Source organism: Tamandua tetradactyla, chromosome 7, assembly GCF_023851605.1.
Source record: "Tamandua tetradactyla isolate mTamTet1 chromosome 7, mTamTet1.pri, whole genome shotgun sequence".
NCBI classification, from domain to species: domain Eukaryota; kingdom Metazoa; phylum Chordata; class Mammalia; order Pilosa; family Myrmecophagidae; genus Tamandua; species Tamandua tetradactyla.
Genome location: NC_135333.1, coordinates 174,782,227 through 174,807,997, shown reverse-complemented (window position 1 = coordinate 174,807,997; position 25,771 = coordinate 174,782,227). Strand labels below are relative to the sequence as shown.

Below are 25,771 nucleotides of genomic sequence, written 5' to 3'. Positions count from 1 at the left end.
TCCTAAGGCCGGCCTCTGGTCCTGGAATATTCTCTGCACCGGCTCCCCGCCTCGGCCCTATTTGCCCTGCCTGCTGGCAAGCCTATCCACCCATCCACGCCGTCCACCCGTGCACTCGTCCACCCGTGCACTCGGCCACCTGTCCACCTGTCCACACATGCACCCATCTACCTGAGCACCTGTCTATCCAAGCACCCGTCCATCCGTGCATCCGTCCACCCATCCACCTGTCTACCCGTGCACTCGTCCACCCGTCCACCCATCCATTCAAGCACCCGTGCACCCGTCCATGTGAGCACCTGTGCACCCGTCCACCCGCCACCCGTGCACCGGTCCACCCAAGCACCCGTCCATCTGAGCACCCATCCACCTGTCCACCCGTCCATCCGAGCACCCGTCCACCCGTCCATCCGAGCACCCATCCACCCATCCATCTGAGCACCCATCCGCCTGTGCACCCATCTACCCGTCCACGCATCCACCCTTCCACTCGTCCATCCGAGCACCCGTCCACCCGTCCATCTGAGCACCCATCCACCTGTCCACCCGTCCATCCGAGCACCCGTGCACCCGTCCATCTGAGCACCCATCCACCTGTCCACCCGTCCATCCGAGCACCCGTCCACCCGTCCATCCATGCACCCGTCCACCTGTGCACCCATCTACCCGTCCACCCGTCCACCCGTCCACCTGTGCACCCGTCCACCCGTCCATCCGAGCACCCGTGCACCCGTCCATCCATGCACCCGTCCACCTGTGCACCCGTCCACCCGTCCATCCGAGCACCCGTGCACCCGTCCATCCATGCACCCGTCCACCTGTGCACCCGTCCACCCCGCACCTTCTCCCACCTCTCCCCCAGGGAGGGGCTGTGGCCCCCACCGCCCCACGCCGCCCTCCTCCTCCGGCCCTGGAGCACCCGCCACATCCGCAGCACTCCTGCGTCCCAGGCCCCGGCTTGGAGCTCACTTTTGCTGCTTGACTTTCCAGTTTCCCGAGCCCCGCAGCAAGTGTCCCGCCAGCCTTGCACGGACCTGTTGTGGCCTCACAGGTAGAAAGTGAACTTACTTGGGCAGGTTTCTGTGGCTACTTTAGCCTGAACTTTGCCCTTTCGAAAGTCTTGGTTCTTTTGTCTTGTCCTGTTTGCATGTCTTTTCGTTGTGCGCAGTCAGCCCTTGCGTTTGGCTCAGCACCAGCCCACTGCGTCTCCTCATAACAGTGCCGCCCACACAGGACCCGGGCCCAGGAGCCACACTCGCACCACACAGTAACCCTCAGCCTGCGTGGTGACCCCCGGCCCGCACAGTGACCCCTGGCCGCATGGTGACCCCCGGCCGCATGGTGACCCCCGGCCGCATGGTGACCCCTGGCCCGCACAGTGACCCCTGGCCGCATGGTGACCCCCGGCCACATGGTGACCCCCGGCTGCATGGTGACCCCTGGCCCGCACAGTGACCCCTGGCCGCATGGTGACCCCCGGCCGCATGGTGACCCCTGGCCCGCACAGTGACCCCTGACCGCATGGTGACCCCAGCAGCACGGTGACTCGCAGTCTGCGCTGTGACCCCCGCCTCGCGCAGTGACCCCTGGCCTGTGCAGTGACCCCCGGCCCACGCAGTGACCCCCGGCCTGCGCGGTTACTCCTCGCCAGCCTGCTCAAAGGTGGACTTGGAGGACGTCTACTTCCTCCTGCCTGGCCGGGCGTCGTGAGGGTCCAAGGGAACACACAGTGCCACAGAACAGTTAAGAAAGTCAGTTAATAGGTGCTAGCCATTTTTATGGTCACCTTTCTTATGAAACTATGTATTTTTGGAAAAGACCACATTAAAAGCGAACATTTCTAACCCCCTTCAGTTGATCTGTGGTCGTTGTGCAATGACTATTCCTGCAGGCAGAGGCCCCTCTCCTTTCGCCTCTGGGCATTTTTTTCCCCACCCTGGTGCCAGTTTGGCTCAGGCACAAAGTTGTTTCTGGCTTGAAATGTCAGGTGAAGATGCAAAGCTGGGCCCAGCCACAGGGAACATCTCCTCTGGCTGCTGGTTGCTCAAACCAACGGGAAAGCCAAGCCCTTGCCACTCTCCCATAACGAGACGCTCTATTAGTTTTAAAAACAAACGTTGAAAAATAAAAGGCAGACTAATACAGAGACTGTTCCCTTCCAGTCTCTTGTATTTCAAATTAAGAAGGTTTTGTAGGAATTTGGAGTCTGTTTCCTTGGTAGACTCTGCCTGGAGAGGAGAAGCTTTGGTTCCACGTTGAATCTGAGTGTGAGCTACTTCTCAGCTGCATCTGCTTCTACCTTTTTACTTCTCTTTCTCCTTATTTCTTTTCTTCCATTTTAATCTCATTCTAATACTGTTGCCTTGACTCCCTCCTCGAAGCAGCTTTTACTTCCAGGGCACCACACACTCAGCTCATCAGTGTATCTGCTGGAAAACCCTAGAGGGAGACTTGGTCAGCACAGAGAACGTCGAGGCTGGCGTTTCCAGGGGCCGTCTGATGGGTGCCACTCACCCGTGTCCGGAGAACCCTACGGATCTGCTATGGGGAAAAGAGGCTGCAGGCCTCGGCTTTCCTTCCATCGTTGCATCTCTGCATCGTCTCGTTACGTGAGTCTTATATTTGAGGCCTATTTAAAGAAAATAAAACAGGCTGAAACTAGCTGTATTAGCTAAGGTTCTCTAGGGAAACAGAATCAGCAGGAAATATCTGTAGATATAAAATTTATAAAAGTGTCTCACATAACCACGGGAACGTAGAGTCCAAAGTCTGTAGGGCAGACGGCAAGCTGGCAACAATGATGAAGTTCCTCAGTAAATTCTCAGGAGAGGCCAGGCAACTGTGAGAACGCAGAGTCCAAAATCTGCAGGGCAGGCTGTGAACCTGACAACTCCAATGGAGGATCTGGATGAACTCCACAGGAGAGGCTTGTCGGCCAAAGCAGGAAGAGATGCTGTCTCTTCTGAATCCTCCTTGAAAGGCTTCCGGTGATTAGATTAGGCATCACTCATTGCAGAAGATACTCCCCTTGGCTGATTACAAATGGAATCAGCTGCGGATGTAGCTGAGGTGATCATAATTTAATTCTATGAAATGTCCTCACAGCATCAGCCAGGCCAGTACTTGCCCAACCAGATGACCAGGCACCACCAGCTGGCCACGTTGACACATGAACTTGACCATGACACCCACCAATCAGCTCAGTCCTTTCACTGTCCAGTTGAGGTCCAGACAGGGAGGAGTCATTGCAACTTACAAACAACTCCTTGGTGGGTGGCCTGGGACTGGTCACTTCCAGGGGCCTCATTTATCTGGACCTTGGTGCAGCACAGGCACCACTGCCCTATCTCAGAGAGGAAGCAGCTGTGCAGTGCGTCTGAGCAGCCCCAGCGGCTCCGTCTGGACGCAGCAGGCCATCTGCACCTGCGTCGTCAGCAGGTGGGGAATCCTGAGAGCTGTGAGGGGCGGTTTCTGTTCCGTCCCGTTCGTCCTGCCAGGACGTCCCTTCTCGCATTGCTGACCGCCCAGGCCCAAGATGTCTATGAAGCTCCCGCAGGCAAACAGGGCCAGACCAGCCTGCCCCCACCCTGGCTCCCCGGGACCGCAGGCAACCCCAGGCGCTGGCCATGAGGGCCTGCAGGAGCCTGGGCCCAGGGTGCACTCAGCGCGGCCTCGTCTGCGGGAGCGAGTCCCCAGGGCCCCCAGGGCTCTGCACCCCCAGCCCTCAGCCTCCCCCCACCCCTCACCGCATCTCACATGCACCAAGACCAGTTCCTGGTTTCTGGAGGCAGCAGGACTCTTTGAGAAAAAGTTTAAAATTTCTGAAGGGGCTGACATGGGACTGCCAGCATCGTATTTATCTCCTGGCATCCATGAACGTGTACTTCTCTAAGAGGACGGACATTCTCGTACTCTCGATGAGGAGGACGCTGTGAGGAAGGACAGCACAAAAGCCAGGCTGCGTGGTGTGTGACAGGCTGCCCAGCCCGGCTCTCGTCCGCTCAGCGGGGGTCGGGCTCCTCCTTGGGCCTGGCCCTGGCAGCATCCGCCACAAGCCCCTGCAGCACCAGGCGGGCAGCTCGAGCGCGGGGCACATACCCGGTGGGCGGCTGGCCACTGACAAGGGGGCGTTTTCGTCTCATGCTGAGAGGGGTAAACTGAGGCTGGAGATATCCGTCCAGCCTTGCTTCCCATGGACATTGTATGATGCTCCAAGTGAGAGAGGACAGGCTGTGGGCATGTGGATTCACTGGCCACACGAGAAATTAATTTAAGTTCAGATGCCCAAGCGTGACGATGTGGCACCTCCCCATCGGGTGGGACGGAGCGAAGATGGCACTGATGTGGGGACTCCGGGAGGGCAGGGAGCCGCTGCTGGGTGGACTCTTGACCCCCAGCTTGTCTGCCTGGAGAGGGGAGCTAGGGTCTCCCCCAGTGTCTTGGGGTTCAAGTGTCTGGGTAATAAAATAGAGAAACCAGAATGTGACTCCTTCTTTGGCAAAACACAAATCAATCATTTTACCAATAAGGCCAAATAAATTGACAGTCAATAATGCTGAAGGGACCCATGTGGGCCTCAGGTGGGAAGGGTTTGGAATTGGAAACCGGAGGTGCAGGTGGGGTGCGTGGCTGCCGCTTAGACGGGGTGTCGTGTGGCCTGAGCCCACCTGACGTCACTGGAGCCATCTGACCGCTCGGACGTGTCAGGGCCGGCTTTCCAGCGCCTTCTGCAGGCGGCACAGGATGTGGGCCTTCGCGGCCGCTGCAGGCAGACAGGCTGGGCTGGTGGGCTTGACCGCAGCTGGGCTGGCCTGTGGGGCCCGCTCCCCCACCCCGCTTCCCACCCACTCCCCACCCCAGGCACGTGCACGGCCCCTCCAGGAGCAGAGCACCCCCTGCACACGTGCAGCCCCCACCACCCCAGGGGCAGAGCCCCCCCCCACGCAGCACCCCTGACACGTGCAGCCCCCACCACCCCAGGCCCCCCCCACAGCCCCCCCACTCCTCCCAGGGGCAGAGGCCCCCCCACGCAGCCCCCCCGACACATGCAACCCCCCACCACCCCAGGCCAGAGGCCCCCCCCCATAGCCCCCCACTCCTCCCAGGGGCAGAGGCCCCCCCCCACGCAGCCCCCCCGACACGTGCAGTCTCCACCATCCCAGGCCAGAGCCCCCCCCCACAGCCCCCCACTCCTCCCAGGGGCAGAGACCCCCCCCCGCAGCTTCTGTCACTGAGCCATGGACAAAGCACACACACAGAGAAGCTTCTTTTTTCCTTCAATTTAATTGAAGTTACTTAGAAAAATAATCAGGCTTGAATGGCTTTTCCGGGAGGCGGTTCATGAACCTTTCACGCTGTGGCTGGCCATGTGGACTTCAGCTTCCTGCGCCAGTGCGGTGAACAGGGAGAGTTCTCGACAACGAGCCTTCTACTACATACAGACATGTGAAAAAGGAAATGCCCCATGAAGGGTTAAATTATATGTCCACACGCCACCGAGCATGCGCGTGGGAGTGTTAGGGCAGCCCCCCGCCATGCCGGACAAGTCTTAGTTAGCACAGACTAAGATTTGCCTGTTAGCCAAGGGTCAAGCTGCTTCTAGAAGGTACTCTCGCTTGCAGCTGTGGTCCAGCTGGCTGTGGGAACTGGGGGAGCAGTGGGGTCAGTCCTGCTGACACTGAGGTGGGCAGGGAAGGGGTTTTAGCTGTGGGACTGCACAGAACGGGACAGCCTGGGTTGTGCGCGTGGCAGGGAGGGCTGGTGGACCCATGCTCAGCCCCTCTGCTGGACGAGGACTTTTGCAATCACCGTCGCGGCACTGGTCCAGACCCTACCAGCCAAGCGGGCTGGGGACCTGCTTTTGTTCGTGAAGCTTTCTAGAAGCCTCTGCATGGGCCATGGCTCAGGCCCCTGGCTGCAGCTGCTGCTGCCCACGCTCTCTGCTGGCTCCAGATCCTGAACGAGCAGGACGGCCGAGCCAGGAAGGCAGTGCCCTTCTGACACCCCTCCGTCCAGCAGTCTGCCCTTCCCCCCAGGCCAGCTGGGGGCTCTGAAAAGCTGCAGGAACAGCTGTGGCTAATCAGGGACGTCCTTGCGTACACTGCCTGGCTGAACCTTGGCTCTGGACATGGCAGCACCTCTGGAAAGCGCGCAGAGGTGGGCTCCGCTGTACTTCTCTCCAGCTAAGCATGTTAGAGAAAGCATTTTCAAACATTTGTCTTTTAAAAAACACTCACTTTTGTTTTCCAGGCACATTTTCATCATTGGATCATTTTAAACCAAGGACAGAGCATACTTTCTACATTCTGCAAAACAGCTGAACCAATTTTTAAAAAAGTATTTATACCATCGGAAAAAAATGTGAACGTAAAACAAAACATGAGGAGAGAGACCCTCATTTCAGAAACCTACTAATGCCTGGTTCCCTGAAGGACAGCCTTTCTCACTTAAAGAAGAGGGAGAGAAGGAGGTGGGCTGCATGGAACTGAGCCTGCCTGAAAGCTGATTAAAGCCTGGCAGGAAATGCAGACCCCCAGGACAGACATGAATCTCCTTTTACAACCGCACGCGCCCGGCGAGCGACTGCGTGTGCACTGAAGACGTGCTCCTCAAGGGCTGAGCCGCTCGGGCCCACGGAGCAACCTCCACAGTTTGAGGAGCGGTGGCCAAGTGAGCAGGGGCCACTCGCCTCCCGCCCTGCTGTCCCCTCAGGGCCGCCCACTCCCCTGGGGAGGGTGGGCTTGGTGCCCGCGGCATGCCCGGGATTAGAACTGCTGCACGCCATAAAGGTTTCGCTCCTTTGATAAAGTGCCCCTGTTGCTATAAACCAGATGGAGACTGTAGTGATTTTTTTTTTTTGAGAGTGGTGGGGAGGAAGCTTTTATTTGGGGAAACCTCAATGTGCTGAATCAGCCAAACCAAAGTACACTCTGCAGGACACACACTCAGGGACAGGCCTGCACAATGGAGACTCACAAGGCACAGTGTCCATTCAAGGCTCTGAAAAGTCCTGCAGAAAGGAAATGGACTTAACTGTTTCCCGAGGGTGTCTGACCCACAAAACCCTTATTGCGTATCATGCCCATGTGATGTCCTCTGAGCAGGTTCTGCAGAGCATACATTTGATATGACGTGTGGCCTGCCTGGTTCACAGGGCCCTGCGTCTGAGGGTGGGGTCTCCTGCCTTGGAAATAGGGTCCAGACCCTCGACTGGAGGGTCAGCCCAAGGTCTACCACTCCGCTTGGTAATGCGCCTGCATGCCTGGCTCCTCCTCGAGAGTGGACATGCCCTTCGCGGAGCGGAGAGCGCGGGGGAGGGTCCGAAACATCGGAGGGGTGCACCCACCACCCCTCCACAGCACGCCTCGCGCACAGGAAATGAAACAGTTTCCTTGGTGAGACGCTGCAGCTGCTGCCCGCTAAGCTTGCTGTGAGCTTCACAATACGACCTTAATAGTTTCTGTGCATAAATTATTCATTTTGTTTGTTTAGAATATTCTTCTCTCCTCTTTACTATACACTGCATCAAAAACAAAACAGAAGGCAAAAATTATCCCCCCACCCCCCCCCCGACTGTTAGAACTATTATTTTCATCATTATTATCATACACAGAATCTGCGACCAGCCCCTTCACCAGCTGGAGGAGGGAGGTGACCAGACACGACTGAGCCGGCAGGAACGGCTACAACGGGACGCACATGGCGATGTCATCCGCAGGGGACAGGGACTGGGCAGGCCCGGGCTTCCGGAGGGACAAGGCCGGGGGGAGGCCCACGGAAGGCTGTCCTCAGGGCCAGCCGAGGACCCGGTGGCCTTTGGGGGATTGGGGAGCGTAGGACTGTGTGCACAGAGCCCCCAGGCCACACCTCTGCACACCCCAATGTACGAGCCCTGCACAGCACGTCCCTCTTCCGGGCAGCAGGGACTAGAAAAGAGCACTTTTGGGAGTGGGGGCTGGGCTGAGATGACCGCAGGGCCATGCCCAAGGCGACGCCACTGACGGGTCACACCCGTGTCTACGGCCTGGCCATGTGGGCTCTGAGCAAGCATGCAATCAGCAGCACGGGCGCATGAGAGAAAGCTGGGTGATGAGCCTGGTTGCCAAGCTAAGCGGCCTGCGCCAGGCACAAAGTCTTCAATTTTGTGCCACTGAAATGCACAAATGTTCAGGGTCGGGAGCATCTGTGGCCACTTATGAATAGCCCGGACCTCACGCCAAGTCCGTGAATGTGGGGGTTACTAACTGCGGACTGGACGAGGGCAGAGACTATTGGATTTATTCAATGCTGTCTCCCCAGGGCCTGGAACTGGGTCTAGCACACAGTAGGTGCTCAATAAATAACTGTTTCATATAAAGCAGCCACTTCACCTTCAACGCAACTGGCACTGCCAGTTAAAAATGCCTGTGGAGAGCCGTATTCTACCAGACTGCTAACTCTGGTGAATGAAATGCTAGTCAGCTCCTCCTTGGGTTAAAAAAAAAAATCACATTTCTTTATTGCAGAGGACTTGCAGGTCAATTGAAATTGGTTGTGAATTTTTCCCTTGCAAAGATGCCTTTTCCTAAGTCCAACAGTGACTGTTTCCACCAGAATTTCAAAGACAGCAGCTATGAGCAAGCACAGCTCCGGGAGAGGCAGGAGAGCAGATGGGCCAGCGAGACCCAGCAAGCAGAGCACAAAACACTGATTTCTTCCACAAAGCCATGAGAATTCTGCTGCCACAAAAAGAAATCTATACAGAGACAATGTTTAAATAACTATAAATAATTTCAATTAGAATTTATGGAATGCACAATTCATGGAATTCACCGGAACGCAAGGAAACCTTTGGGACAGTGTCGCAATGTGGATGTGTGAAAGCAGACGCCCCCCGCGCCCCTGCAGAGACAGCTACCTGGCTCTGCAAGGGCCTTAAATAATTCTCAGCATGCCGCTAGCAGCATCATCCCCGGGAAATATTAACTTACAAAATAACCCACTCTCCATAGACCTCTTTTGACAAATAAACATCTTAAATTAAAAAGCACGCGCCCTCCCCGCCGGCCCTCACTGCAGTTTCAGGTAGCTGGGCGCTGAGTAATTGAACATGAGGAAGTCCAGCTTGTAGACCTGGTAAAGCTGCGTCTGGTGCTCGGAGCTGATGTTCTGGAAGAACTCCGAGGCCATCTCGTCCGTGGTGCGCGTGGACTTGGCGTAGGTGGGGAACTTGAGGCGGCCGCCCACGCCAGCCAGGCGCAGCACGTAGTTGGAGTCCTCCTCCAGCGTCTCGTACTTGCCCACGAGGTCGTAGCGGATGTGGCACGGGTGGCACAGGGCGTGCACGGTCTGCCAGTGCTCGTTGAAGGGCTCCTCGCGCTGCGTGTGCGGGTCCACCAGGTACGCCACGAACTCCTCGAAGCGCACGTCGTGGCCGCGGCGCAGGGCCTCGCGCGTGGCGTTCCTGCGCTGGCGCCGGATGATCTTGGTGCCGTAGCGCTTGTGGAAGGACGTGTTGTACTTCTGCGTGAACTTGTTGCGGTAGGCGGACACCAGCCGTTCGAAGGGCTCGCGCACGAACAGGAACTTGAGGTAGGTCTTGAGGCGCTGGTTGATCTCGGCGGTGCTGTACTGGCTGAGCGTCCTGAGGTTGGCGGGCACGTGCGCCTCGCTGGCCGGAATGGCCATGGGGTCGCTGTACCTGCCCCGCCCGCTCAGCACCATCATCAGCCGCTTCCAGTTGGTGCAGGCCACCTTGGGCACGTAGCAGTAGATGAGCTTGTGGTCCTCGTCCACCACCAGGTGCCGCAGGTCGCCGGGCGTCAGGACGCGCCGCTGCCGGCTCAGCGCGCTGCTGGCCCGGCACGCGTCCGCCAGCTGGTCCCGCCGCATCTGGTGCAGGACAGCGCTGCTCGACAGCTCCAGCTGCAGGGGCACGAGAGGAAGGGGGCTCAGGGCCGCGCCCGGGACGCCCGGCCAGCCCCAGCCCCCGGCGGTATCCCCCGCCCCCCGCAGCAACCCAGTCGCCTGGCCAGCTCCTGCCCCCGCGGCGTCGGGGATGCCCGGCCAGCCCCTCCCCGCAGCACCTGGGGCGCCCGGCCAGGCCCGTCCCCCGCTGCACCCCCGTGTCCCCTGCGGCACCGAAATACCCCACCAGCCCCACCCACGCCCCGTGGAAACCCCGCCCCGTGGCAACCCCGCCCCCCCGCAGCACCCCCCGCCCCCCGAGGCACCCAGGACGCCCTGCCAGCCCCTCCCCGCAGCACCTGGGACGCCCGCTGCACCCCGTCCCCCGCGGCGCCCGAGATACCCGGCCAGCCCCACCCACGCCCCGCTGCACCCCCGCCCCCCGCGGCACCGAAATACCCCGCCAGCCCCACCCACGACCCGTGGAAACCCCGCCCCGTGGCAAACCCGCCCCCCCGCTGCACCCTCGTGCCCCCTGCAGCACCCCCCGCCCCCCCAAGGCACCCAGGACGCCCTGCCAGCCCCTCCCCGCAGCACCTGGGACGCCCGCTGCACCCCGCCCCCCACGGCGCCCGAGATACCCGGCCAGCCCCACCCCCGCCCCGCTGCACCCCCGCCCCCCGCGGCACCCAGGATGCCCAGCCAGCGTCCCCCGCCCCACACGGCACCCCACCAACCCTGGGGAGCCTTCAGTCCCGCCACACCCGAGACCCAAGCACGTCACGAGGCGCTCCTTAGGCACTTTTCCTGTCCTCTGGGCAACGACTGCGAACCGGCATTGCTGCCTGAATACCCATACCCTCCTCCTGGGCTGACACCGCGCCCCACGCCGTGGTACTAAAACCACGGGGGCCAAGGAATGCCTCCATGGAGCTCACCTGCCAAGACAGACGGAACTGAGGGCCAGAGAGGCTAAGCCGGCAGGTCAAGGGCACACAGCGAGTAAGACCACAGCCAGGACTCAAGGTAGGTCCCCCCGCGTCACAGCGGGTCCACCCCGCCCACCCCGATGCCTTGTCCTCGCGCCTTCTCATCGGAAGGGGGAAGAAGGCAAGGGCAGAATATGTGTCTAGGAATCCGTGAAGGTGCACGCCGATTGCTTTTGGCTTCCTCTGGTGCCCTCCCTCAGCTCCCTTCTCCTGAGGCTGCTGAGCTGAGGAAGTGGTGGCCTGGAGCTGGGCGTGGGGGCGGGTCCCCACGAGGGGAGGCGGCTGTGGGATGCAGGGGCCCAGGAAGAATGAGCAGAGGCCAGGATCCGTCCCCAGAGACCCCGACACTGCCAGGCCCACAAGTAGCTCCCGCTGGACGCCAGCGTGAATCCAGATTGCAACCAGCCAAAGCACGGGGGGTGGGGGGTGGGAGGGCTTGCGCCGTGGCCTCTGACCTTTCCCCCTGCCCGCCTCCTCCCCTGACCCAAGTGTTCCGACATGTCGCCACGGGGTGTCCAAGGCTCCGCTTGGACTTTTCCTCGAGAACGCCAGTGTTGGGCCATGCAGCTGGCCTGGAGAGAACAACAGCTTCTCTGCAGAGCGGGGTCTCAACAGAAGGCAGCCCCCATGTGCCCAGCGCAGCCACGGGGGCCACTCGGCCTCACCCTCGCCCCACCCCCAGCTCTGCCCCACGACCCCGGGCCCTGCGGGGGTTGTTCCCTGTGAGTCCCACGGCCCCCCTCACCCCCTGGATGCGCAGGAATAAAGGGAATTCCTATTAACTGTGGTCAAAGCTACAGAGAAACGGGGCTGAGGCCATGGCGTGGATTCTTGGGGCTGCAGGTAACGTGGAGCCGGGACCCCCGAGAACGAACCCCCTCCATGCACCAGGCCCCTAGAGACCCCACAGCCCCTCCCAGCCGTACCCCACCCTCCGGCCTCATGTGGAAAGGAGGCGTCTCCCTTCCTGCTCTGCCGGGCTGGCTGTCTCACCTCGCCATCTCTGCTGGCCCATACCAGACAGCCGTTAAGGCCAGCGTGTCCCACCTGAAGAGAACTGCTCCCTTCTCCCAACACCCACCACACCAAAGCCACTGGACGCCTGACTTCTGACGTCCCCCTGCACTGTCAGCGCCCAGACCCTGAGTCCTGCAGGCCCCAGGGGCTCCGGGCCGGGCGGCTGGCCGCGGTGTGCGACCCACAGCAGCCTGCAGGCTGGGGCAGACCCGAGGGCCGGGGGAACCCAGGAAGCGCCCCCAGCACCCGACTCACTCACACCCCGAACAGCTCACCATCAGTGGACGGGGGCGAGGAGGGGCCTCGACTAGGGAAAGTGGTGCGTAACGGGGACCCCGAGACACCTGCGGCCTCGGAGGGGGGGCCAGTGCACCCCACACTGACCCCACGCCAGTGCCGGTGACACCAGAGGGGTGGCCACAGCGGACAGCACGGGCGCAGCTGCTGGGCGAGGCGCGGCTGAGCTGCTCCACACATCATCTCCGTGTTCCCAGCATCATGGAAATAGTCATAAGCCCCTCCCTGCGTGCAGGGACAGCTCCGTGCGCGTCCCGTAACCATGGTGACTTGTCCAGGGCTCTCCATGGCCCCACGGGGGCCCACCGCGCCCCACCCGCGGGGAGCACCGACAGGATGCTAATGTTGAGAACTTGTTCAGGTGGGGTGAAGCTGCTCCTCAGCACCCCCATTCTGCCATCGGGGGCCGGGGGCTGAGGGGGAGGCCTGAGGAAGGACAGGCGTGGGAAGCAGATCCGGGACTCGGCACTTCCCCACGCCACGCAGGCGCGACGCGGGGTGCAGGGTGCGGGGCTGCGTCCATGAGATATTGGTGGCCGGAACGAGTGAATTAGTTAATAGTCTCTTCAGGCAGCTGTAGCCAAAGAAACTCCCCAGTGTTCTCTTAAGAGGAGCCACGGCTTCACATCTGTCACGTCGGGCTCACACTAACGTCCAGCTGCCTGGGAGACGATGACATGCCTGAGATGGTGTCCCACACAGGGGGAGGGGAGTGGACAGAGAACGGGGTCTCGGGCCCCCCACCCCCACCCCCGCAGACCAGGCGGGTCAGCCGTTCTGTAAAGAGCCCCCGAAAAGCCACGCGCTGTCCCCGTCCTGGTGCAGGCCTGTGGTGGGTAGGCCCTCTGGTCAACTGAGGGACCCGCCCAGTCAAGGTGCCCTTCATCCGTTATTGGGGTCCTTGGTGAGGACAAAAGGGCACCCAGAGAGAGCGAGCTTCGAGAGAAGCGCCCAGAGGCGCCAGGAGCCCCGGGACGAGTCACAGCGGGGCCGGAGCCGGCCGCTGTCCCCACGGGCAGTGTCTTCCTCTTGGGGCCTTCCTGGGCACACTGTCATGTCCTGAGAACTGGACATTTGTGAACTAATAACGCCCCACTGAAAAAGCCAACCTATTCCTGGTGTATTGTATTCTGGCAGCCTCAGCAAACTGAAACAACAGTAAAGTCTAGTACAAGATTTCAGCAAAATGTGGTCCACTGTGGGTGGCCAATGCATTTTTTAAGGAAAAAAAAAAATCCGAAAAAGAAGGCCAAGAATCAAAGACAAATTTCACCAGCTCTATAATTTTGCTGCAGGCTGGCTTTAGGTCACTGAATTCAACAACTGATTTTGAAGAGGAAAAGGCCAACTTGGCATGTTCCAACCCCTTAGCAGATGTATTCACCTTGGGAATATATGGGCCACTCAAAGAAAACAAGAAACAAAGAAACTGGCTTAAAGGAAACCAGGTTCGGGAAGGAGAAAGGACCCGCCCACTGGCCTATTTGGTCGCTAAGGACAGCTCTGAAGGGGGCCAGTGACCAGCCTGAGTATGGGGTCGGGGCCTCTCGGATTTTCTGAACCTCTTCGCTGGAGACAGCTCCTGCCCGCTGAGCCGCGAGGGAGGGGCAGGTGGCCAGCGCCGCGCTGCGGACCCGGGAGTCGAGGGTCGCCCAGGATGGCTGCAGGTCCGCGCGCAGAGGCGGGAAGCAGCCCCGGGAGGCTGTGGGCGCGGGGCTGAGGACCCACTTCCGTACCCTGGCTTCTCCCCACAGGGGCCCTGCCAGGGGCACAGCGGCCCCCGGAGCGCTCAGGACACGGGTCAGGAAACGCAGTCACCCCTGGTCGTGCCCAGGCGCCTCCAGAGGGAGGACGTTCCCCTGGCATCTCATGTTGAATTAAAAAATATATATATGTATGTTTAAAATTTGTGTTTAAGATAATTCCAGACTAGTGCTGATTTAGAGTATTTAAACCACAATGTTACTTAACTGTGCAAATACATAAAACCGGGCCCAAGAGCAGACCTCGCAGACATGATGCCAGCACCGGCAGGCAGAGGGCGGGGCCGTCTCACAGGAGCGGGGGTGGGGGCTGCGGGGGGGCGGGGTCCGGGGGCTGCTGGGGCTGCAGGGTTGGGGGCTGCAGGGGCTGAGGCTGCGGGGGCGGGGGCTGCGGGGGCTGAGGCTGCGGGGGCTGAGGCTGCGGGGGCGGGGGCTGCGGGGGCTGAGGCTGCGGGGGCAGGGGCTGCAGGGTCCGGGGCTGCGGGGGCTGAGGCTGCGGGGGCTGAGGCTGCAGGGGCTGAGGCTGCAGGGGCTGAGGCTGCGGGGGCAGGGGATGCGGGGTCCGGGGCTGCGGGGCTGAGGCTGCGGGGTCCAGGGCTGGGGGCTGCGGGGACCCGGCCTGCGCTCCTGGCATCACGCCGTTCCTCCCCCACAGCGGGCTGCTCACACTTCCCACCACTTTCTCGTTCAAGTTACTGTAAAATTTATCCCCTGGGGCCATGTCTGACCTTGACTGGGCACAATCTCATCATTTGTATGTTATCTCCCATTTCTCGTAAGCCAAGATAATTTAAACGGAGCTACAGGTACCGGAGACAATACGCGAATGCCTATGCCCGATGGCACGTGGCAGGCTAGGACGTGTCCGCACACGAGACAGTGAAGCTTTCAGAGAACAGTCCCATCACAGCCAGGATGCAAAATCAATGTGGTTCCCGGGCAGGACCCCAGGCCCCTGGGGGGCATGTGGACCTGGGGGTCTTGGCTTAGAACCGGGGTTAGGGCCCTGCCCAGACGGGAGGAGGAGAGAAATTCCCCTGGCTCGTGCCAGGAGCGTGCAGGAGAGACTCTGAGGCTGCTGCAGAAATCCACAGCCGCCCCCAGGGCCACCAGCGCATCCGAAATGCCGCCAGCAAGGCAGTGGCTTCCAGTCCCGGACAAGCCAAGCCTAGCTGTATCCCTGCCACACGCCCGCTGCCGGACTCACAGCCCTCATGCCCGTCGGACTCCAGCGACAGCACGAACCGGGGAAGCGTCCACGCGGACAGCAGGAAGATGGGGCGTCCACGCGGACAGCAGAAAGACGGGATGTCCACGCGGACAGCAGGAGGACGGAACGTCCACGCGGACAGCAGGAAGATGGGGCGTCCACGCGGACAGCAGGAGCTGGGGAACCGTCCACGCGGACAGCAGGAAGACGGGACGTCCACGCGGACAGCAGGAAGACGGGACGTCCACGCGGACAGCAGGAAGATGGGGCGTCTACGCGGACAGCAGGAACTGGGGAAGCGTCCACGCGGACAGCAGGAGCTGGGGAAGTGTCCACGCGGACAGCAGGAAGACGGGACGTCCACACAGACAGCAGGAAGATGGGGCGTCCACGCGGACAGCATGAGCCGGGGAAGCGTCCACACGGACAGCGGGAAGACGGGGAGAAAGGGCTCCAGGGAGAAGCTGCTGCCTCATCACTGAGGAGCTCTGTCCTTGCCAACCAAGGCCCTGAAATCAGGTGCTGATCTGAAATTATCTGCACTGAGAGGCTAATTTTCTCCTTTATTCCCTTTTCTCTCTCCCCTTCTTTTTTTCTGACAGGGGATGTGACAAAACCAGAACAAAGGAACGCTGCCCGGGATGAAAGCGAGACAGGAAAGCAGGTGCAGAGCCGGGAGGGCTGGGCTGGAGCGTCCCGTTCGGCTGCCGCATCCCAGGGCAGCGACAAGGGAACCTCGTCCAGCCCTCGCTGGCGTCCCCCCCGCGCAGGAAATGTCCAGGATTTTCAGGGCCTCACTAGAAATTTCAGTTAAGGACGGCGACGATGCTGCAACAGGTAGTTGTAGAACAGATTTCAGAGTGTGGTGGGGGCTACAGTTCCACAATTTCAGGCTTTTACTTCCAGCTGCTCCAAAAGGAAATGTCAGTTTTACCGTTCAGCACTCTTCTCACTTGTTAAACCCGACCTTCTCTGTGTAACTCCACCACCACCTTTAATCTTCCTCCCTCTCTTTAGGGGTGTTTGGGCTGTGATAATTCTAACGTTCTCGTGTGGGAAGGGGCAGAACTAGCTGATGTTCTGCAGAGGCTGGGCCCTCTGGGTTTTGGGGCTCATCTGGTCCAGGGACCCATCTGGAGGTCGTAATTTCTGGAAACTTGACCCTTGGGCAGGGAACCTCTGCAGAATCTTCTGTAATGCCCTAGGAGGACTTTAGGATTGGCTGGAGTGGTTTTGGGTGGGGTTTGGCAAACCGTGACTGCTCAGGTCTTTCATTCTCCAGCTGTCCTAGGCGGGTGGCGAGTCCCTCCTCTGATGCTCACAGGGCACAGCAGCACTGTGATGGGTCACTCCTGGGCCAGCTCAGTGGGCAGTTCTGTCCGGATGCTCAAACCCGGGCCTGGCTGACCTTCAGGAGGTCACTGGACACCGTGGGTGGGCTCCCCAAATTGGGAGGGACCCTGCCCAGGACCGCACACCCCTTTCGTCTCTGGTCTTCCTGCGGACTGGGACAGACGACAGGATCCTCCGCCTCGGACGGGCGCTGCAGGATCTGGACGGTCAGTGGCCACGCCCGGTGGACAGGGCCCTTATGATGCGCCCCTCTCCCCACCACTCACCGCCCAGTGCTCCGGGGGTCTGATGATGTGTTCAAAGACCCCACTGGGGCATTTCTAGACTTTTCCAAGAGACCCCAGAGCCTAGCGGGACGGCACTCCCCGCCCCCATGCCCCCGGGCAGGCTCCCCCGCCCCCGCGCTGATGACGTTTATGCCGTGATCCTCGGTCTCACGTGAGGCCGCCGGCAAGGCTTGTTCAAATGGTTTTCTGGGTTTTGCCTCCAGTTTCTGGCTCCGTTGGTTGGGACGAGAGACCGGACCACCAAGTCCCCGATGGGCGCTGACCACCCCCCCCCCCCCCCGCCCCCGAGCTGCCCTCGGAGCAGGGCCCGGGCGCACCGCCCGCTGCCAGGACCCCTGGGCCCCAGCCGGACCCCCAGCCCGAGGCCAGAGGACGCTGATTCCAGGGACGTGCGCGTGGCACAGGCCTGGCTATTGTCATCCTGGACGTTTAAAAAAGGCAACCATAATTAAAGTACCAATTTAGGAAAAACTTCAGTAGGTTTCATCCTAAAAGAAAGAAAAGTTGACTTCCCTTAAATTAAAGCATGGTTGTGTGGTGTTTGCATTTTCACTCTGGCCCAGGAACCCCGACTCGGCGAGCTGCTCCTTTGCTGGTGCGGGGTGGGGGTGGGGGGTGACGGGTGGGGGCGGTAGAGTAGAAGCGGGAATGGAGTGAAGGGGGGTGGGGGGGGGGTGAACCGGGCAGGAAGGCGCTCGGGCATCACTCCCCCCGGCTGGCAGCACCCAGGTCCAGCTCCACGTCTCCCTCACCACGCGCGAGCCTGGACACGAACCTCGGTTTCTTCCCCCGCATAAGTCCCCCAGCATGGCGGGAAGTCGGGGCCCCGTGCCCGGGTTTCCCACGGGAAGCGCGGTCTTCCGAGACGCACGTGTGCCTTAAGAAAAGCCGGAGACCCGGAGGCCGGTGCAGCCGCCTCTCCTCCGCACGCGGGTCAACGGCGGGGCCTGGGCGGCGGGGGCGGTCAGGGGGCCTGGAGCTGGCCGGAGCCCCGCTGCCCTCGCTCCGCTGACCCTCCTGCTGCCCCTGCCCCCCGCTGCCCCCCCACCCTTGCGCCCCCTCGCCCGCAGCCCCCCCCCCACTGCCCCCACCCCAGGGATCGCAACCTGCAGCCGCGGCCTGGGACAAGGCGTGGGAGCCCCGCCCAGCAGGAACCGCAGGCCCCGGGCACGCGCGGGCCCCGGGCACGCGCAGGCCCGGGAACGCGCACGCGCCCCCGCCCGGCTGCGCTCGCCCTCCAGGGCTCTTCTCAACACTGACTGCAGAGGGCGCTGCTCTTCCCTTTCCCCGTCAGTGTTTTATTCTCAGTGCCTGAAACAGGGCCCGGCATAGACTACGCGCCCCAGAGTTTGGCCCAATGAATGAATGAATGAGTGAATGAACAAACGATTGGGGATGGTAGGTTTTATGCATCAGGAAATGGCTGACGAGGTTGCATGCATGGGCCTCCCGCAGCCCTCCCCCTGAGGTGCGCCTCAGGGGGCCTTACATCTCAGACCAGCTGCTGCAGGCCCTGAGAGGGCCCCCCCTTTACCAGGACCCAAACCCACCTCCTCCTAATGCCAGCCTCACATTCGGGGCCCCTCTTCAGAGGCGGGGCTGCCTGGAAGGTGAGACACAGCCGCTGCGGCCCATCTCCCCGGGCCTGTGTGGTCTCAGGCAAGTTCCTTTACCTCTCTGGGCTCACTCTCCTCCACTGAGGGGGGAAGGATTTTAGCACCACAGACCATGTGACACACACAGAGGAAGGCCTGGTACACCGCAAACCCCAAAGCTGCTGCCTTTCTGCTGCTGCCCCCCACCTGGCTGAGGTCGAGCCCTGCGGGGGGCCAGGCTGGACACCGAGGCAGCAGGCTGGCCCCTTTGTGGCATGCACAGGCCCCGCGTGCCCCCTGCCTGCAAAGCCTGACCGCTTCCCTCTTCCACCCGGAATCCCGGGTCCATCTGGAGATCTCCACCTGTGGCATGCTGACAGCAGGACCCCAGACCCCGTGACGAGAATATCGGGTCTGCCCCAGGCCTGCTCCCCTCCGTGAAAGGGGCTTTGCTTAGACTTTGCTGACCCTTCCCATGTCGCCTTCTGGCCACAGAACCCAATGGCAGCACAGCAGTGTGGGAAATACCACTGCGGTCCGGGGATGGACAGGCCACCCTGGTGTTTGGGCCTCGTGTCTGCTCTCCTCACAGGAGGAGCCCGTGAGGATGACCTGAGGCCATGGGTGTCCAGTCCCAGCACGGGCTGATGGGGTGTCAGGACGTGAGTGTCCAGAAAACAGTGAACTCCAGGGAGAGGGGAGACCCCAACTCCTGTGTCGTCACCCAACAGTTCGCCACTGGCTCTGCCAGCTGAGCCACTAAGTGACAGGGGCAGGAAGTGCGGGGCATGTCCGCTTCTGGACATGCCCTCCTGGACCTGCCTGCTGGACCTGCCGCTGGACCCGCCCCCAACCCGCCTGCTGGATCCACCGCCAGACCCCAGACATGCAGCCAACCTGCTTGCTGAGCTGAGGCTTGAGGCACCTACTATGGCACCTCGGCCAGGTGTGCCCAGGTGTGCCCAGGTGGCTGCGCTGGGGCAGTGCCTGCAGCAGGGCTTCCGCCGCCCCGTCCTGGGGTTCATGCTCCTTGGTGGTCAGAGGAGGGACAGGAGATGGGAGGAGACACAGGAGAACAAGGTCTCTTTTAAATTAGATGGCTACCTTAGAGAAGGCCGGTGACATGGCTGTGAGGCCACCTGCAGACGCCTCTGGTGTCAGGTCGGCCAAGGGACCTGGCTTGTCTGGGGAGGCCGGGGCTTGCAGTGCCAAGGACGTGTGCGGTGCCCATGTGGGCAGGCGATGCCTGCCTGGCCCTTGTCCCTAGCAGGCAGCACAGGCCACTGGCTCAGCTGCTCCCGACACACCCTGCCCAGGAGGCTGTGCCCCGAAGCCGATGTGTGAGGTGCCTCCGGAGCCACGTTTCCCGTCACCGTGATGCGTCCTCTCCCATGGAGGGCTAGACACGCCGGGGCCGCTGCGGTCCCTCCGCCTGGACGCACAGGGGACGGGTGTGCGGCCATCACTGCCCCACCGCCAGCGCCAGCAGCGTCCCGACTGCAGCCACAGGGCCCACGAGGCAGACGCGTCTGTCCCACCCTCAGTGGCGTCCCCGCGGCCCGGGGTCGTGCTCAGGCTCTGGCAGTGACTGGTTGGGGCGCGGCCACATCTGGGAAGGCCAGACTTGGCCTTGGCCGGGGATTTCCTTAATACCCTCAGCCCCGGGAGGTGACACGCTCTGGTGCGGCTGAGGACGCTGCGGGTGCTGAGGCTGGTGAGGGGGCAGGGGACCCCACACACGGCCTTTGGGGTCGCTCTCCCGGGCTTCCCATGGGGCGGGTGGGTCCTGAGCCCCGGGGGGAGTAGACAGCGCCCGCCCCCCACGTGGCAGGAAGGTGGACCCTCGCTGGCCCGTCACTCGGGCTCCTGCTGGCCCCGAAGTCAAGCCCCCCGCTGTGGGACAGGAGCTGCTCAGGGGGCCCGTGATCCCCACGAGGGGCGCGGCGTGTCGGGGTGACGGCCCCGTGTGCTCCCCGAGCCTCCCGGCAAACAGGGCCCATTCCTCCAGGGAAGGTCCGGCCGGTCTGCGGCCTTTGGCTTGGGATGTGTGTGGGGGGGGTGGCGGGGGTACGGCGGGGATATGGCGGGGGTGACGGCGGGGGGACAGTGGGGGGGACGGCGGGGGGTGGCAGGGGTGACAGCGGGGTGACGGCAGGGGGACGGTGGCGGGGGGATGGCAGGGGGACAGTGGGGGTGATGGCGGGGGGACGGTGGAGGGACAGTGGGGGTGACGGCGGGGGGACGGCGGAGGGACAGTGGGGGTGACGGCGGGGTGGATGGCGGGGGATGGCGGGGGGACAGTGGGGGGGACGGCGGGGTGGACGGCGGGGGACGGCGGGGGGACAGTGGGGGGGACGGCAGTCCACACATGCGGATGAACAGAATGAAGCGGCGCAGGCAGACTCGGCGCCGGCCCTGCCCGGGCTGCAGGGGTCCTACTGCACTTGGCATGGGGGGTACGGAGAGGCTTCCGGGAAAGCTAATGTCCCTCTGTCGCCCCCGCCCCCACCCTCGCTGCCCTGCGATGTGGTCAGCTGTGGCGTCCCGCAGTGAACACCCTTAGGAGAACCCTGTGGTCAGAACCGTTCTTCTCCCACTTGACACAAGAGGCCAGGAGGACAGAGAGGTCAAGTGGTGGGCCCGAGGTCACTCAGCAAAGCACATGGCCACACAGGACTCCAGCCGAGGCATGTGGCGCTGGAGACAGCGCCTTCAAACGACGGGAGGGCTGCAGGGGGCAGAGACTTTGGGGCTGGGGGAGCCAACCCAAGACACAGCCCAAGACCCAGCCAGCCCAGGGGGTCGGGGGTCACGGTGCCAGCCAACAAGTCAGTCCTGCCCTGCCCCCCTGCTTAGCTGGGCGGCCCACTGGATGCCATGTCCCCTTCCTGAAGCCAAGGGCTCAGACCCCTCCCCAGCCCCAGGACCCTGGGTGGGCTGCTGCTGAGCTCCCAAGTGCGTTTGCAATTGGACCCTCGCGTCCTCTGTGCCGGCGACACGGGCATCCACTTAGTTCTGCAGCTGCCGGAGGGCAGTGACCGGACGCAGCCTCTTCTGGTCAGCACGGCCCCCCACAGGTGCCTCCACGCCTGGCCACGGTGCTGTTCCCTCTAAGCCCCCGGGTCTCCAAGCTCAGAAAACAGCAGAGATCGGGGTGGGGGTGGGAGTAGGCAGGTGCACACCTGTGCATGCACACACACGCGTGCACACACGCGTGCACACACATGCAGGCTCACTGAAGTGCACACTCCCATCTTCTACCCCTGGGATCCTGTCCAAGCTACGGGCCCAGGAACCTGCATTCCCAGCACACTGCCCGTGTGGACCCCTGCCAAGCACTTTAGACCCTCAGCCTGAACCACCGGCGAGAGCCATGGCTGCGCAGTCTCCGGACTCGCCGTCCGCCCTGCGTCCTCTCGCTGGAGCAACCGCCAGGGGGCCAGCAGGGGCAGAAGACGAGGCACCGACATCCAAAGAAGGGCTCAGGGCAAGTCGGAGGGGCCAGGGACGTGCGAGACCCCTGGTGTGTCAGTGCCCGTCACCCCACGTGTCTGTCTGTCTGTCTGTCTCTCCTTTTGTCCTCCCTGTTGTTCTTAAAACAACTGTAGAGACTAAAGGCAATGATTAGAAGTAACAGAAAAAGGAAGATAAAAATTCTCCAAACTTCCATGAACCAGAGATAGTTCTTATCAATGCTTTTACAGATTCTTCCAGTTTTTAATATTTTAATTGGTGTTACACTGTCTCAGAACCCACTGTCCACCCCACAGTCAGTCGGGAACAGGACGGCCTGCGGGAGCGGCCCTGGAGATGGAGGAAGACCGACTCGTGGCCCCAGGCTCTCTCCTGTCTGCCCATTTCCCTCCTCGATGTTTTTCACCCTTGTCCACCTCAGCCAGGAGAGGGGCGGGTGGGCCGGGGGGCCCGAGCACACACCTGCCGGAGACTCACGGCCGAGGTCACTCTCCACTCCACACCAGCCTGGGGCGCGTGACCTCGGGAGAAGGAAGCCGACTCTTCTCGTGGGGTCTGGGTCCTGAAACCCTCCCTGACCCAAGTGGGGGGGACAGGCTGGTGTCCAGCTCCAGCCTCTTGAAGTGGACATTCCCAGCTGACACAAACTGACCAGTGCTCTTTTCCTTTTTTAAAGGAGTTTACCATCGAAGACACATGATTATTTAAGACACTTCTGAATGGAGAGCAAGAGGCTGGGTGCTGGCATGTGCTGGCGTGTGCCAACGGGAGGCGGCTGCCCCTCTCTTGTCTGATCGTCCTGGTTTCCTTCACTTTCCTTTACCCGCAGCACAGCCTGCGGAAGTGCTAAGGCCAAGCTTGAAAAGATTTTCAAATCGGTTCCGGCCAAGGACTTCCAAATAGCGGAACAGAAACAATTCCAACCTCTATTTCTAAAGAAGCCCCTTACCCAGTTAGAACCGAGGCCCGTGAGGGGGAGTGAAGGTTCTCACAATGGAGGGCAGTGAGGAATCACAGCTATTGTCATCCTCTTTAGTTTAAATCGCGCTATGTCTAGAAGCCATCAACTCTTCAGATTCTGGATATGACAGTCCAGACGGCAGAGATGTCAGGCCCACTTCTCCCGACTGACTCCTACCACCTGGCACACCTCGGCTAAAAGGGGACTTCCCAGGGGCTTCCCTGCCCAGGTAAGGGTCGCAGTCACCCAGTGGTAGAGCACCTGGCGCCTCTCTTAGTCAGCAGTGAACACTCTGTACTCACTCGCTCATCCTTTCCCTTGTCCGTGGGCTCCCTGTGCTCATGGAGAGAGTCCGCCGTCATCATCGCGGTGCTGCCAGCACCCGGCATTTGGTAAATGCTCAGCCGATGCCTGTCAGCTGGACTGGTTGAGCCAGTCATGTCACTGCCACCACGTTACCACCCAACATCTGCCCCAGGGCGTGGCGAACCTGCTGCCCCGAGCCCTGCACACGGCCTTTGCCGCTGGCCGGTGCCACCACCCTCCGCGCTGGGCTCTGCGGAGTGAGTTTTGGTTGGGGTTGGCGTAACCACCCGCGGCACAGGAGGCTCCCCTCACAGGTCTTGTTGTGCCAGGTTAACACACCACTGCTCCTCCCAGGGGGTTAAATGAGATGAGCGAGAAGAAATGTTTGGCTTTAAAGGGTCTTGAATAGAGCACCCTGAGGGGTACAACACAAAATTCACCCAATGAAGAGCTCAGGCACCCCCCAGGGAGCAGCAGGGGTGGGCACCGTTCCTTCCAAAGGTCCTAATGACATCATTTGTTGTTGCCACACCTCTACCACCACTCTTCAGAGGAGGGTGTGGCCAAATAAACCCCACGCGTTTCCATCGGGGTCTCCAGAGACCCACCTGCTCACAGCTACGCAGGCAAAGTCACCTTTCCTGGTGGCAGTGATCGCGGACGTGCTCTAGACCTGCCCCAACACCTTCTCTGTTCCCTCCAACAAAACGCACCTGCCCAGGCCTCTGCCAAGGACAAGACCCGTCCCACAGATCCTGGCTGTTCAGCTGTGTGAACCCTCGCTAATGGACTCTGGGCTGTGTGTTAAATGACATACAGAACCTTGTCTAACTCCAGTTAAAGTGCGCGTGTCTACAAGACTCCTGAGAGGTCGCACTCTGCTGTTCCCACCTGAAAGCGGGTGCACAGGCCTTCAATGCCCCGATTCCCACCACATCCATTGCAGCTCATTTTACCAATTTACGGGGCTGACCCTTTCCAGAAAAATCCCATTCTGGACCAGGGTCACTGGGCCCACTTGTCTGGAAAAAAAAATATGGGGCGGCAGATATGTGCTGCCTCTCATTTTCCAGCTGCCAGCGGCCACCGTCAGGGGCTCTCAGCTGGCTCTGTGATGGGTCTGTGCTTAGCTGGCAGTTCCAGGAACTCATCCCAGATCTCGGTTTATACCACAGGCATGTAATTACCAGCTCCCAGCTCCCACTGCAATGCAGCTGTCTTGGTTTTCTGTTAGGACAGGCTGGAGGGCAGATCCAAGGCTGAATTCAAGCCTCTGCACCTGGGGTGAGTGGGATACAGTTTTCAGTGGTCAGCAGAGACCACCCAACACCCATCCTGTGAATGGTCTGTTAGAAAATGAAAAGGACAAAACTACCTTTGAACTCTGCAGCTTAAATCGAAGGATTAAATGGGTGTTGGTGACATATTTTGCTAAGGATTGAAGATGAGACGCTTAGAACCCCTGTGGAATATTCAATTATTTCTCTTTGCAGGGCGGGAAGGGGGCATTTTCTTCCCGCCCTGACCTCTGGAGGACAGAGGCCTGGCTAAGACTGTGGTCATCACAGGCACTGCCAATCCTTCTGTCCTGGCTTAAGGGACGGACGAAGAGAGGCTGACGTCTTAAAGACCGAAGAGATTTCCAGGTTACCTGGCTGCCTCTTGCCCACTCTGATGGTGCACGTGAAGCCACGGGGTTGATAACCGCCACCATTCCCACTTCCTTCGGGAGCCACGCAGAGGACCCACCGATCCTGCCTGAGCGGGCGGTAAGCCTGCCCATGGAGAACCCACCCAACAGGGTCTGACGTGCCCACCTCAGGGACTCGCCCCCCGCGAGATCTGCGGAGGACAGTGAGAATTTGAGCACGGAGACCAAGTCGGAGCCACACTCTGCCACGTGCAGCTGTGTGACCCCGAGCAAGTTCCGTGACCTTTCTGGGTCTCAGGTGTCCCGTCTTGTGTTTGTAAGCATTTGGTGGGAAAACTGAGCGCCAAGCGCAGTGCTGGAGGAGGGGAGGCTGCTTCTGGATTTATCACAAACAGCGTTACTAACGTATCATTTTCTCTTCCAAATTTACAAGGATCCTTCAAAGTGCCTAATTCAACGCTTTTGCTTTAGAGCTGGGGCAAGGGAAACTCAGAGAGGTGAAGTGACTTCACCAGGTCGCACAGCACTTCGCAGCAATCAGCACCACAGCCGAGAGGGCCGCCAAGTAAAGGGCTGTGATTTTTAATTCACAAAGGAAGGAAGAGAGCCACACCAACCTGAAGAGCCAGCACCAACGCTGACCATGCCGAAGGCTTCACAGTGCTACCCTTCGGTCCTGTGCCGTCCCACAAAGGAGGAAGGCACTGCTATTACCCACATTGTGACATACGGGAATCAAGGCTCAGAGAGGTGAGGAACTTTCCCAAGGCCCCCCAACCTCAGACCCATTCCTTCTGGAAAGCGGTACCATGGCAGAGGCCGCAACCCTGACCGCTGATGGGTCCGCAGGCAAGGAAATGACCACAAAATATGTGTTTTGTTTAAAATATCTGTGATTCAAAAAAAAATCTGAGACTGATTCCCCCACTAGGTGTGGAGGGGCCCGAAGCCCAGAAGGCCGGACAGTCAGGGGCGGGGAGAGG

At 60.7% G+C, this 25,771-nt stretch overlaps 2 protein-coding genes across 2 annotated transcripts in view; one reads left to right on the top strand and one right to left on the bottom strand.

Moving 5' to 3' along the window:
• SLC41A2 (solute carrier family 41 member 2) overlaps nt 1–6,429 on the top strand; it is a 214,804-nt gene extending 208,375 nt beyond the window's left edge. Inside the window, exon 11 of the mRNA XM_077111887.1 lies at nt 6,250–6,429. Coding sequence (XP_076968002.1) covers nt 6,250–6,414 — 165 coding nt within the window. The 3' untranslated portion in view covers nt 6,415–6,429. The remainder of the gene's footprint in view (nt 1–6,249) is intronic.
• CHST11 (carbohydrate sulfotransferase 11) overlaps nt 5,280–25,771 on the bottom strand; it is a 90,058-nt gene continuing 69,566 nt past the window's right edge. The window contains exon 5 of the mRNA XM_077168296.1: nt 5,280–9,903. Within this exon, the coding sequence (XP_077024411.1) occupies nt 9,049–9,903 (855 nt within the window). The 3' untranslated portion in view covers nt 5,280–9,048. The remainder of the gene's footprint in view (nt 9,904–25,771) is intronic.